General features: G+C 37.1%; 1 protein-coding gene across 1 annotated transcript in view; it reads left to right on the top strand.

Annotated features, from left to right (window-relative positions):
* The window catches only part of LOC134675168 (octopamine receptor Oamb), a 188,569-nt gene that overhangs the window by 136,787 nt on the left and 38,358 nt on the right, over positions 1-13,424 (top strand). Inside the window, exon 3 of the mRNA XM_063533353.1 lies at positions 7,895-8,037. Coding sequence (XP_063389423.1) covers positions 7,895-8,037 — 143 coding nt within the window. The remainder of the gene's footprint in view (positions 1-7,894; positions 8,038-13,424) is intronic.

Below are 13,424 nucleotides of genomic sequence, written 5' to 3'. Positions count from 1 at the left end.
AATAAATGTTTTCAAATTACTGTCAATTTTACTATGGAAATTGACAATGACAGCGACGCGTTCAGTACCGGTAGCGCAGCTGCGGTTAGAAATGGAATGTTACCAGCTTGTTGACCGACCGCTCACTGAAACGACGAGCAGGACAATGATCGTCGAATCAACATCCCACATGGCAGTTATCTTGTGAGCCAAGTCTAGTTATTATGATTTATTATTATTATTTCTCCATTCAATCGTCAGCCTTAACAACCTCCCAGTAAGGTGGTACCTACAATAAAGAATTACCATTCTCAAACAGCTCCGTGGCTTCGCTTCTGCCATAACTCAATAAAAACTTGTGCGGGGGCGATATTGCTGTTATTTCGATTACTTAGCGAAAATTCGTTTACAAGAAAACCTGTATACATACAGTTGATACAATATGATACAATACATGTTCCGTGACTTTTCGTAGCATCTGTCATCGTACGGCTGCGATCGTGACCCACAAATGGTCTCACCGGAAGATCAGCGCTGACTTTCGGGTCAGTATTAGGCTGAGGCGAGACAATTTCGTGGTAAACTTTAACTCTTACCAATTTTATGAATACTTGTAGTTTTTAGCGTTCCGTGCCCAAAGGGTAAAACGGGACCCTATTACTAAGACTCTGCTGTCCGTCCGTCTGTCACCAGGCTGTATCTCACGAACCGTGATAGCTAGACAGTTGAAATTTCCACAGATGATGTATTTCTGTTGCCGCTATAACAACAAATACTAAAAACAGAATAAAATAAAGATTTAAGTGGGGCTCCCATACAACAAACGTGATTTTTGACCGAAGTTAAGCAAGGTCGGGCGGGGTCAGTACTTGGATGGGTGACCGTTTTTTTTTGCCTTTTTTGCATTATGGTACGGAACCCTTCGTGCGCGAGTCCGACTCGCACTTGCCCGGTTTTTTATTTTTATTTTCGTTTGGCATTTGTCGATGCACGATTGCTATCTCGGCTAGGTTCCCAAACCGGCGGTCATCGCATTTTTATCGCTTGTCGCCATGCCTCTCATAAATGATATGCCTATAATATCACTTTCGCACTTATGAAAAGCGATAAAAATGCAACCATTCTGCCACCGCAGGTACCTACCTACTTCATAAAAAAAATTCGTCTAAACTATAAAGTTATTCAATCAGTAATTTCTATCGTTTTATATGTGACTCGGGTTCCGTTTTCTATCACGATTTTCATCTTGGCTATGTCCTCCTAGAAATCAACTTATTTTGTTTAGTGAGGCGAATTGCTGTATGCAATAAGAATAAAAACCATGTTCATGCAAAAGATGTATTTGTAGGGAAATTCCTTTCAGTGATGGCGTTTTAGAACGAGTTTCGAGTGCACGTGAGCTTATCAAATAGAACTTTGCGTGAGTTTGAAGGATGATGACAGCACATATTGAAAAGTTTGGACAGATTAAGATAAGTTAGATAAGTTTTAACAGGAGCAGTATTTCTTGTTAACAATTGGTAAAAGTTTTGATATTATTGTGATACCTTGACACGACTAGCAGTGGATTTCGCGCGCACCAATCAGTGCGAGCGATCGTACCTTAGGTATCAATATCAAAACCATTACAGATTTTAAAATCAGAATACCGCTTCAGGTTTTTAAAATGATATGAGCCTATGACGATATTATGTCAAATATTCGATTTCATTTTGTACCTAGCAATCCTCTGTGGAAAAAAACAACCTTCATAGAGAAGACACTTGAGCTAGCGAGGTTTTTCGTCAAATTCCATACGAAACTGGACGTTTCATTGATATAAAGGAATTCAATCTTTATGGCACTTTCCCGAATGAAGGTTGAGGGAGGCGATGGCTGAGATACGCGTCATACTCGTGAACGGGTGCTGTTTGTGGAGACTGGTCTGTTAAGCTAACACGAGCTATTATACTTAGTAACTTTTATTAATTAATTACAGTGAGACGCCTCATTCTGTTCTCGTATGTTTCTTTTCTTTTAATGAATGTATTAATTATACAGGATATTGACTCTTGGAGACCCTATACATCTCTAAGGATAACTTGATAAACTATATAATCTTATAGTTCTGACACCTAGAGACATTTACACCTCTAAATATTATAGATTTTTTGTGTGTGTTTTTTTATCTGTATTTTGTATGTAATTCGACATTAAGAGACCATATACATCTCTTAGTAATTGTAATACGTTAGATTGAATTGTTAGTTTTAATTTATAAAATTGTTGATGTTATTATTTTTGCTTTTATGTAAATTCAATGTTGACGTGTAAAAGTGCCCTTGTGGCCTATTTGCTGAATAAATGTTGATATTTGATATTTGATATAATACTTCATTTTATTTGCTGACACTTTAGTAAGTTCCGACCGTGAAGTGGCAGATCATTTTGATCGGTTTTTCTCGAATATCCCGGTAGAAACAACAAGATCCCTTAATTCATCGCCAGACGTCGCTGAAGAAATTTTGAAGACAAATGTGGCAGAATGTACAGAAATCTTCAAATTTTCGTATGTCTCATCGAATATAGTTCTTAAGACTTTTAGGTCTTTAAATTTAAAGAAAACAGAAGATCTTTGGGGCCTGTCTGTCAAAGTATTAGATTCCATCATTGAGTCAATTACACCATACTTAGCTGAGATTTTCAACAGATGCATTGATGCTGGAATTTTTCCAGATATTATGAAACATAGCAAAATTATCCCTCTGTTTAAATCAGGAACGAGAACAGATCCTACGAACTTTAGACCGATTTCAATACTACCGGCATTAAGCAAAGTGTTCGAGAAACTTATTCTGAATCAACTATTGTCACATTTCAACAGAAACAAACTGCTTGATAGCAATCAATTTGGTTTCACCAAAGGTCGATCGACTACTGACGCCGGTGCGGTACTTCTAAAACACATCTTTGATGCTTGGGAAAAAGCTCAAGATGCTGTTGGAATTTTCTGTGATCTGTCAAAGGCATTTGATTGCGTTGATCACGAAAATTTAAAGAGAAAATTAAGCCGCTATGGTATAAAAGCTAGTGCCCTAGACCTGGTCTCATCGTACCTTTCGTATAGAACTCAGCGAGTAGTTATTAATGGAACTCAATCGGCGGGGTCCCCGGTAGCCCTCGGAGTGCCTCAAGGTTCAATTCTTGGTCCCTTCCTGTTTTTGGTATACATTAATGACTTACCAAAAGTTGTGCAAGATAGACATGATATAGTGTTATTTGCAGATGACACTTCCCTTATATTTAAAGTGGACAGAAAGGAAAATAGCTTCGAGAGCATTAATGACGCGCTATCTACCATTGTAAACTGGTTTACGGCAAACAATTTGCTTTTGAACGCCAAGAAAACCAAATGCATCAAGTTTACGCTACCTAACGTCAAGCAGGTAAATAACAGCAAGATTAAAATAAAAGGTGATACGCTGGAATTTGAGGACCGAACTGTTTTCCTGGGAGTCACTCTAGACTCCAAACTGCAATGGCATGCACATATAGGCACTCTAGCCGGAAAACTTAGTTCAGCAGCCTATGCAGTGAGGAGAATCAAACAGCTGACAAACGTAGAGACGGCCAGGCTGGTATACTTTAGTTACTTCCATAGTGTTATGTCTTATGGAATTCTGTTGTGGGGAAAAGCGGCAGATATTCAGACAATATTTGTGCTGCAAAAACGAGCTGTACGTTCCATCTATGGACTGGGCGCTCGAGTATCCCTAAGAGAGAAATTCAAAGAAGTTAACGTTCTTACCGTTGCATCTCAATACATACTAGAGAATATTATGTATGTTCGGAAAAACATCCACGAATTCAAGGTTAACAGTGATATCCATAACTATAACACTAGAAACAAACATAAACTTGCTGTGCCCGCCCACCGCCTCCGTAAGGTTAGTACGTCTTTCGTCGGGAACTGTACACGTTTTTATAACAAAGTCCCCACTGATGTAGCGAATTTACCACTTCACAAATTTAAGTCGCACATTAAGCAGTCCTTGTTACGTAAGGCGTACTACACTGTAAATGATTTTATAAACGATAGAGATGCTTTTAAGCCGGTAGCTTGATTTCATTAGTATAATAAGAATTAAATAAATATTGTTTTTTTTTTTTTACATTGTGAATTAAATATGCTAGTGTCCAGTAGAATTGACACATGAGACAATGATGTTCTCGCTTGATTATATTGTTTAATTTAATTTTAGTTTTGGACACTTGGAGACCTTATACATCTCTAAGTACATATTTATTTATTTGATTATTATTTTTGATTGTACATACTTACCTATATTTTTAATGTTTCTGACACTTAGAGACCTTTACATCTCTAAGTCAACTTAGGCTAGTAATTATGTGAAGCTATATTACTGTCTTTTTATGTAACATATGAGCACAAAATGCCGTGTCTTACAGCTACATGTTATTACTATTTTAATATTAATATAGGCCGGTAGCTTGAACATGTCATGCTCGCTTAAAAGTCTTTGCTTACGGTGGCGTTGTTGATCGGGTCGCCACTTTCCCGAATGAAGGTTGAGGGAGGCGATGGCTGAGATACGCGTCATACTCGTGAACGGGTGCTGTTTGTGGAGACTGGTCTGTTAAGCTAACACGAGCTATTATACTTAGTAACTTTTATTAATTAATTACAGTGAGACGCCTCATTCTGTTCTCGTATGTTTCTTTTCTTTTAATGAATGTATTAATTATACAGGATATTGACTCTTGGAGACCCTATACATCTCTAAGGATAACTTGATAAACTATATAATCTTATAGTTCTGACACCTAGAGACATTTACACCTCTAAATATTATAGATTTTTTTTGTGTGTGTTTTTTTATCTGTATTTTGTATGTAATTCGACATTAAGAGACCATATACATCTCTTAGTAATTGTAACACGTTAGATTGAATTGTTAGTTTTATTTTATAAAATTGTTGATGTTATTATTTTTGCTTTTATGTAAATTCAATTTTGACGTGTAAAAGTGCCCTTGTGGCCTATTTGCTGAATAAATGTTGATGTTTGATGTTTGATGTTTGATGTTTGATGTTTCATTGATCTAATGCTGGAACATACCAAAAGACTTTTTTTTTAAATGCTACTATTTTGAATATAAAAAGAGTAGTAGTTTTTTCCTATACATGTAGTATTTAATAAAACCGGGCAAGTGCGAGTCGGACTCGCGCACGAAGGGTTCCGTACCATAATGAAGAAAAAAACGGAAAAAAAATGCAAAAAAAAAACGGTCACCCATCCAAGTATTACTGAATCGCAATTAAAAAGAGATTGAGATAGCTGTCAATCCATATTGATTTAGACGTAAGTGTATGGAAATCTGTCATTTCTAATCCCTTTCTGATCGCGGCATGATAATACTGACCACGCCCACCGTTGCTTAACTTTGGTCAAAAATCACGTTTGTTGTATGGGAGCCCCATTTAAATCTTTATTTTATTCTGTTTTTAGTATTTGTTGCTATAGCGGCAAAAGAAATACATCATCTGTGAAAATTTCAACTCTCTAGCTATCACGGTTCGTGAGATACAGCCTGGTGACAGACGGACGGACGGACGGACGGACGGACAGCGAAGTCTTAGTAATAGGGTCCCGTTTTACCTTTTGGGTACGGAACCCTAAAAATCACATTACTCAACACTATAAAAAATTGCGTTGGTGAGCGACATTTTGGTGATATTTTCCTGCTAATTTGTTATTCTGAACGGATTTAACTTTAACTGTGACATTATAAGCCCTTCAGGAACGTCAACGTTGGACTGTCAGTTAAGGCTGGCACCCCGACACGCGTCTCAGCGAAAAAATCCACCCTCTTTCTAGGGATGCTGTAAAATACGCATCCGCATTATTTTGGATGTATTTTATTTGTATACTTGAATTTTATTTTTATAGTTGACAAAATGTGATTATATTTAATTCTGAATTCAATAGGCAGGTACTCTCAATTCAAACCAAAATATTAGTTTGCTTATCCGCAAAAAGATAACGTGCTAGTCAAACTAAATCAAAAAAATATATAACTAACCGCCACCAAAAGAAAGGAGTGTTTCGCCTCGCTGCGAGGCATCATCTGGAGATGTTGACGGTTTGACGCCCGGCAACGGAATGGGTCATTCAAAAGCTGTGCCCTTGTAATATACTCCATACAATCTCAATTTCATCGTATAAATTAATAGTGTACTCTTTTCATCATCATCATCTCAGCCATAAGACGTCTACTGCTGAACATAGGCCTCCCCCTTTTTTGGGAGGTGAATGCCATAATCGCCACGCTTGGCAGGCGGGTTGGCGATCGCAGTCGAGTACACCGAATTTGAGGGACGCTGCTGCCCGTCCACCGGTGGTCTTGGACGTAGTTTAAGGACATACCCGGGTCCTGGACGTAGTCTAAGGACATACCCGGGTCCTCCGGGTCTCCGGGTGTACTCTTTTAATGTGCTTAATTTTTATTCTTCTTTTTTTCACTCACATCCGTAACTGTTTCCCTTCCCTATTCCCAGAAAGCGGATTGGCGACAATATTCTCCAATTCCCTGCATAATGAATTTATACGCGCTGAACATTTTATAATAGTCTCTCGTCTTCGGGATAAGTTATTTTCTTTCGCCATTTTATTTTCTCCGATTCGACTTGATTTTCTGTGAATTGCGAAATTCTTTAGGTTACAATTGAGGTTTTTTCCTTAAGAGTGACATTCCATTTCCAACTGCAGCTGCAATACTGTTCATTTTACTATGGAAACGCGTCGCCGTCATTGTCAATTTCCATAGAGAATGAACAGTATTGCAGCTGCAGTTGGAAATGGAATGTCACTTTTAGTTAAATGGCACGCAGTAGAACTTAAATTGTTTTTAAGAGCTATTACTTACATTATTACTAAAGCTTAAGACATAGAAAAGATGATGTTCTTAACTGTATCTTGAAAGGCGATCAAATGAGTAGCTGCGATCGGTAATTTAATTAATCTTAACAAATACTTTCCAAAGATTTAGAAAATATTTCAGATTTTGTAAAAAAAAAACCTTCTTTTTTACTTTTGTTACAATCAAATAAATTAAATATCTAGCAATTACTATATAACTACGCTATCAAAAGGAATTTTACACTCCCCTTTTGGGAGCGAAAGTTCAAATCCTACTGACTGCGCCAAATGAGACAGATCTAGGTTTGCACAGGGAAATATAAAAAAAAACACGACGTGAATTTAATAACGGCTTATCTACAACAGTAATCAAGCGCTAATGATAATAGTAGGTAGGTTAATTTGCCAGTAACTGGCCACCGGCCAATAACTTTTAGCCACCCTAAACTTAAATGAATTCTATTAACCTATAAACAGAATTCATTTTACTATAAGGTTTATTCATTTTTAGTTTAGGGTGGCCAGTTACTGTGAAGTCAAGCGCAAGCAGCGTATCCACATAGTTATTTTTATGACTTAGATATTATTTATATGTCTATTTACATGTAGTGTTGCGATATACTCATACTATATACTATTAAAAGTTTAAAATCTAAATACCGCTTCAGGAACTCCAATTGTCTCTCTTACTTTTGAATTTTTTACTTATTCTTTCTATTCTTGTTAATAGTCCGTTGACTATTCATCGCATTACCTACTCATACAGCAGATAATTTAATTTCCGTTACTAACCCTCTTAATATACAATACAATACAAATATTACTTATTGCTCACCAATATGAAAAAGAACATGATAACTATACAAATTAAGCATAACTTATACTATTGTAGACAACAGGCGGTCTTATCGCTAAAGAGCGATCTCTTCCAAGCAACCTTAGGGTAGGCCAAAAAAAACAAATAATGTATTGTACTTATGTATTTTATTGTTTCAGGCAACTGTCTGGTGATCGCCGCTGTCCTGTGCTCGTCCAAACTGCGCAGTGTCACAAACTTGTTTATCGTGTCATTGGCGGTCGCCGATCTTCTGGTCGGTGTAGCTGTGTTGCCGTTCTCTGCCACTAGGGAAGTTTTCGAGGTGAGTCGATAGATGGCGCTATAAGATAAATTTCTACAACGCGCTTTAAAAGCTATCTAGTAAAAGTGTACCATTGACGTATTGGTGTCATGACCTTTATGCCATACTACAGTTTACTTTTTAAAGGTTTAACTTGCATATGCATCTCATTACTGCAATGGAAACGAAGGGCCCTTGAAATGGCTACGTCCTCGACTTGACTTGTTCAAACATGTCCAGTATTGTGCTGCGTTTGGAATCTTTGTACGAGGTGCGAGTACTGTCGAGGCTAGTGGTACTTGTTTGGGGAACATATAATCTAATGGAATCAATAAGAAAATCTGGGACAATATTATTATATTCCTCGGACCATACGTTTAGTCCACTTTGGGCCCTCTACGATTTTTCTCAATTCTGTGGTAAAGTCTTAAGGGGAAATTTGTTTAGTATCTTAACATATTTTTGAAATTCAGGATCACATCCTTAAAATCACCCAGTTACAAGGTCACATGCCTTCGACTACAAACAAAAGAAAAAGTTAAATAGGTAACGAACTTTTTTCGTCGTAATTCTCTACGCACTTGTTCAAGTAGATACAAATTCGAAACGAGTTTTGAACTCTCCTACGAAGTTCGAGCAGATGGAAACACAAAGTTAATATCGAAATTAATATACTCGTACTTTGTCTTTTATTTGTATGCACGCAGTTTCATGTGAAAGGAAGATAATGAAGAAATACGTTATCATTATAATGACTCCCTTAACGTAAACTCACTTTAGTTATTGGAAATTGCAAATAAGACACCTTAAGGCAGTACGATAATAAACAGCAAAAAGCTTTAGCATATCAGTAGTATGCAATTAGAGAAAGAAATAAACATCAATTCATCCAAATATTAAAATGCCTATTTACATATATTAATTAACACAGATACAAATACCTACACAGAGAAAGAAGGATTTTTCAGAAGTTTTTGAAAGCTAAATATGAACCTACATTTATTTAGAAAAAAAACTTCAAGTCTAAACGAAGCACAACTAAATAATGAATCGGACTTCTATTTGCAACCTACATGTTTGTACTCGGTCAAAGTTATATCACATAACTTGCATACAAGTTACTTGTTCAGGTTTCGTGGTTTGTTTACATTGCGTGGGATATGTCAGGGAATATGTATGATATGTTTACTTTGTTAATATTAACCTATGATATTTTATATGTAGATAAGCCATACACTAACATATCAAGCGAAAAAAATGATGCCAACCAATGCTGCCAACGACACGGCAGCATTAGTTACAATTTGTTTACAACTTCATACGCAAATGCGTAAAAGAGACGGCACAATTAAAAGAATACCTAAGTAAAAAAGAGACGGCTAGTGTTTGTCACTTGCGCGTGAATTTGGTAAATCAGTGATACCACCATAACACGACGGCAAACAGTGAATATGGCGCGAAGCGTAAAACTTATTAAGAAAAAAAAATATCAAAGACTAAGATGTTTGACAGAAGGTGCAAATCATTTTAATGCAGTTTTATGTAGTAATGTACTCGTAACCGAAGTAAAAAGTTTTCATATTTAGTTATGTAAATAAAAGATATTATATTATACTCTTTATTCATCATTTTTCTTATACTATAGAAACATTTTGACAAAAAGCAAACTCAATAACAACAAAATCCTTTATTTTACTAACAATTTTATGTTATTAATAATTGTTACTGTGTGAGAAAATGAAATGCTTGACAATAAATACTAATTTTGTAGTAATCTTTGTATAAACAGCAATATACCTATTTACTTAATTGACGCGACCCGGACAATAATATGGCCAATAATAATCTTTTATTTGCCAATTGTTGTACTTAAATACAAGAAAAAATGCGTTCAAGTAAAAAACTTCAATATTAAAGTTGAAATTTAAGTATATTTCTTTTATTTGTCAAATAAAACCACCAAACAATGAATGCAACTTACCATGACACGTCTGCTATGATAATCTATGTACGCAGTTGGTGCGTCCTTGTCATTCTCGCTGATGAGAACATAAAATTATCTCGTTCTGTCAGCCGGCGAAAATGGCGGCTGGGTTTATTTAATTCAAGATTAAACCGAAGAAAAACGGGTTATTTCAGCTTTTACTTACCAATGATATGTGACGCCGTCAATTTTTTTGCGCTTCCGCGGATAATTTGAGCATTTCAACATAACGCAGGTCGGCATTTTGTTGCTTAATACACGTTATTTGTGGAAAAGTATTAACCGGTGTACACCTTCGCGCTTGCGTCAGGCAGACTGGAGACAAACTCGTACACATGACACGAGGTGAGTGCTTCAATTTTGGAACGTGTATAACACATCTACATATAAAATATCATAGATATTAACTTGGACAATAATATGTTATTTGCTTTGGTTAGGGAACCAAGCAAGCTTGAAATGCGAATTTACAAGGTACAGTCAGCATCAGAAGTTGCTAAGCGGGCGAGGTGTTCAAATAAACCTTGACACGCTCTTATTTTCTTAACAATAAAGTCACGTCAAGATCATTTTGAACACCTGGCCCGCTTAGCAACTTCTACTGCTAACACAACAGGGATGTTGCGAATATTCGCATCCGCATCCGCAACTGCGGAACTTCCGCATTATTTTCAAAATCCGCATCCGCATAAAATCGATGTGGAGTTTAATGCGGATGCGGATTTTGAATAAGTTGGTAAAGGAACGTCTTAGCGGCGGCGTAAGTGCTAGGTAATTTCATGATTCCCTTTAACGAAATATTAATTATTAAATAACGCGCGTATTCTTGCTCAAATACTAAATTTCTGGCTCTTTTTTAAAGTTAAAATTACTAAACCGTAATTTGACGTTTTTTAAGTACCCAATCTTGACATCCGCATCCGCGGATGTGAGCCTTTAAATATCCACATCCGCATCCGCGGATGTCAAAGAATCTGCATCCGCAACATCCCCGCACCTAACTAGGTATAATACTAGAGTATGAGCGACGCTAATCGCTTACCATCAGGCTATTCGTCTGCTCGTTTGCCACCTACATCATAAAGATTGAAAGATCCACATTTACCCTTTAAAATTTCGACTTCAGCTCAGCCAAGGGTCAAAGCCATGTTTACTTTTTAAAATCCAACGGGCGACGGACAAAAGCTATTCCGTAAATAACCGATTCAATGCGACCCGACTATATTCCCGTTTCTTACCTAGTATACGCGAGCACAGAATAAATAGTACAGAAGATTCACTCTCTAACAAAACGCGTCGATTAGGACAGATATGATCGCTAAGTGGCGCAAGCTCCACGCGCGGCTAGCCACCGAAATTGGTGTGGGACGGATGTACTTGTAACCTGTTGCAAAGCGACAAAATCGCGGAGTGAGCCACGCCTGACGAGAGTCCAACGTTTTCTAAGCATTATAACTTACCTGTAGACTGAAAACTTAAACCCGTAAGTAAAGGAATAACTACTTAGGTACCTATGAGATTAAAAAGTTTTATGCCAAAATGCCTAGGTGGGTAGGTACATCATTCTGGAAAAAACGGATACTTTTCAAAATGCTAGCTCGATTTCTATGGAACACCTAAGAACCACCACAAGAAAACTCGCCTTCTCGTAATTAAAACCGCATTAAAATCGGCCCATCCATTAGAGAGCTACGATATCACAGACATTCAGACAGACAGACAGACATTGGCGTCAAATATATAACACCCCCCTTTTTGCGTCGGGGGTTAAAACACACTTATACTGGTTCTCCTAAAAGCGCTCAAATTGCCTGCATTCAGTAAGCGTTTATAATATTCCACGTTCTAATAACCTCCATAAAGAGACACTCATATCTAGCGACTTAACGAGCTTCAATCAAAATCCAACCTTGTCTAGGGCATTTAGAATTCAAAATCGTTTGTTGAATATCTGCATCCAACTATAAACACTGTTCGAATTTCAAACGTAGCTTCGCTGTGCAACGTCGATATTCGCTTGTTTTTACCGTGTTCTGAAATCGTGAAAGCTGTCAATTGATTTTAGACTTAAACGGCTCAGTTTAAAGTCGTGTTTTGAATGGCAGCTGAATTCAAATTTATCCCTTCGCTAGACACATCTGTTGCTAGCAGCCGCTATTTCCATTGCAAACTTAGCTTAAGCCTTTAACCAATATAAGCTGATCCGTAATTAGGTATAATTTTATACGATTTCGATGTCAATTTATATTGGATTATAAGGTCAAAGTTATTTTGACGTGAAATTCAGGGCAGGCGAAGTGTCTAATTACGAAAATGATGGCTTATTGTTATGTCCTCTATATAATGCAATTTAAATAGTTATGGAATTCATAACTGGGCATTCAGGTTTATTTTAGTGGGTTATCTTGTGACTATCATTTACCTATGTCGTATAGTTGCTAGTTCACGACTTCATGCTAAAGCCACTCTTTAACCTTTTCGACGCCGTGTTTGACAAAAGCTGTCAAACACGGATGCCACGTCACCGAAGTGTCAAAACTGAAATTTTACTTTATTAATGCACGTAGGTCTATGTTGCTCTGTGGTCTTTAACCGATTAATCAGTCTTTGGCCTTGAACCTGCGGTGTGTATATATCGGTCATTGGCATCCAAAAGGTTAACAGTGTAGAATTGGTGAAGTTATGGTTTGTAGAGTAAGAAGCTTGGCTCTACATGAGATCTGATTACTTTTTGACGGTCTCGTCTTAGCTGCATTTTGAAAATATTTTTGGGTGGATCTTCTGGACCTTACGCCCTAAATAGGGTCATTGCGCTAGTTTCCGTCCATACCCTAGTTTTTGTCCACTTGACGGATTAGCAAATAATAATTATAATACTATTTTAAATTTGCTAATTGCGAAATATCATTATTATGTAGATAGATATATGGTTTAGACGTTAAGGATTGCAATAAGTCCAAATTTGTGCAGCAATATAGGTTTATGTATTCAAGTTTCGTCAAGTTGGTGAAAACAAGAGCTGGACGAAAACTAGCGCCATGACCCTACCTCAAATACCAATGACATGAAGCTCACGAAACACTGTCGGCGCTATTCGGGAAATTAATTAGAGATTCACTAGATATAAAATAGTAAAGATATGTGACGTTCCACGGCAAAAGGTACCTTACGGCAGCTGGCACTTACGCTATTATTAACGCCGCATCAATACTCAGCCGGGGAAATGGTACCTTTTGCCCTGGAAAGTCACATATCTTTACTATTTCATATCAAGTGCATCTCTAATTCATTTCCCGAATCGCGCCGTATATCAAAATAAATCACATTTTCTTACATCCTCCATTAGTTACCTTTCAACGTCATCACACCTGTCAATAAAAATATATCGAGCCAATACCGGGCTACAATTTCATTCAGCCTTGTT

Source organism: Cydia fagiglandana, chromosome 21, assembly GCF_963556715.1.
Source record: "Cydia fagiglandana chromosome 21, ilCydFagi1.1, whole genome shotgun sequence".
NCBI lineage: Eukaryota > Metazoa > Arthropoda > Insecta > Lepidoptera > Tortricidae > Cydia > Cydia fagiglandana.
This window is presented reverse-complemented; position numbering and strand designations above follow the sequence as displayed.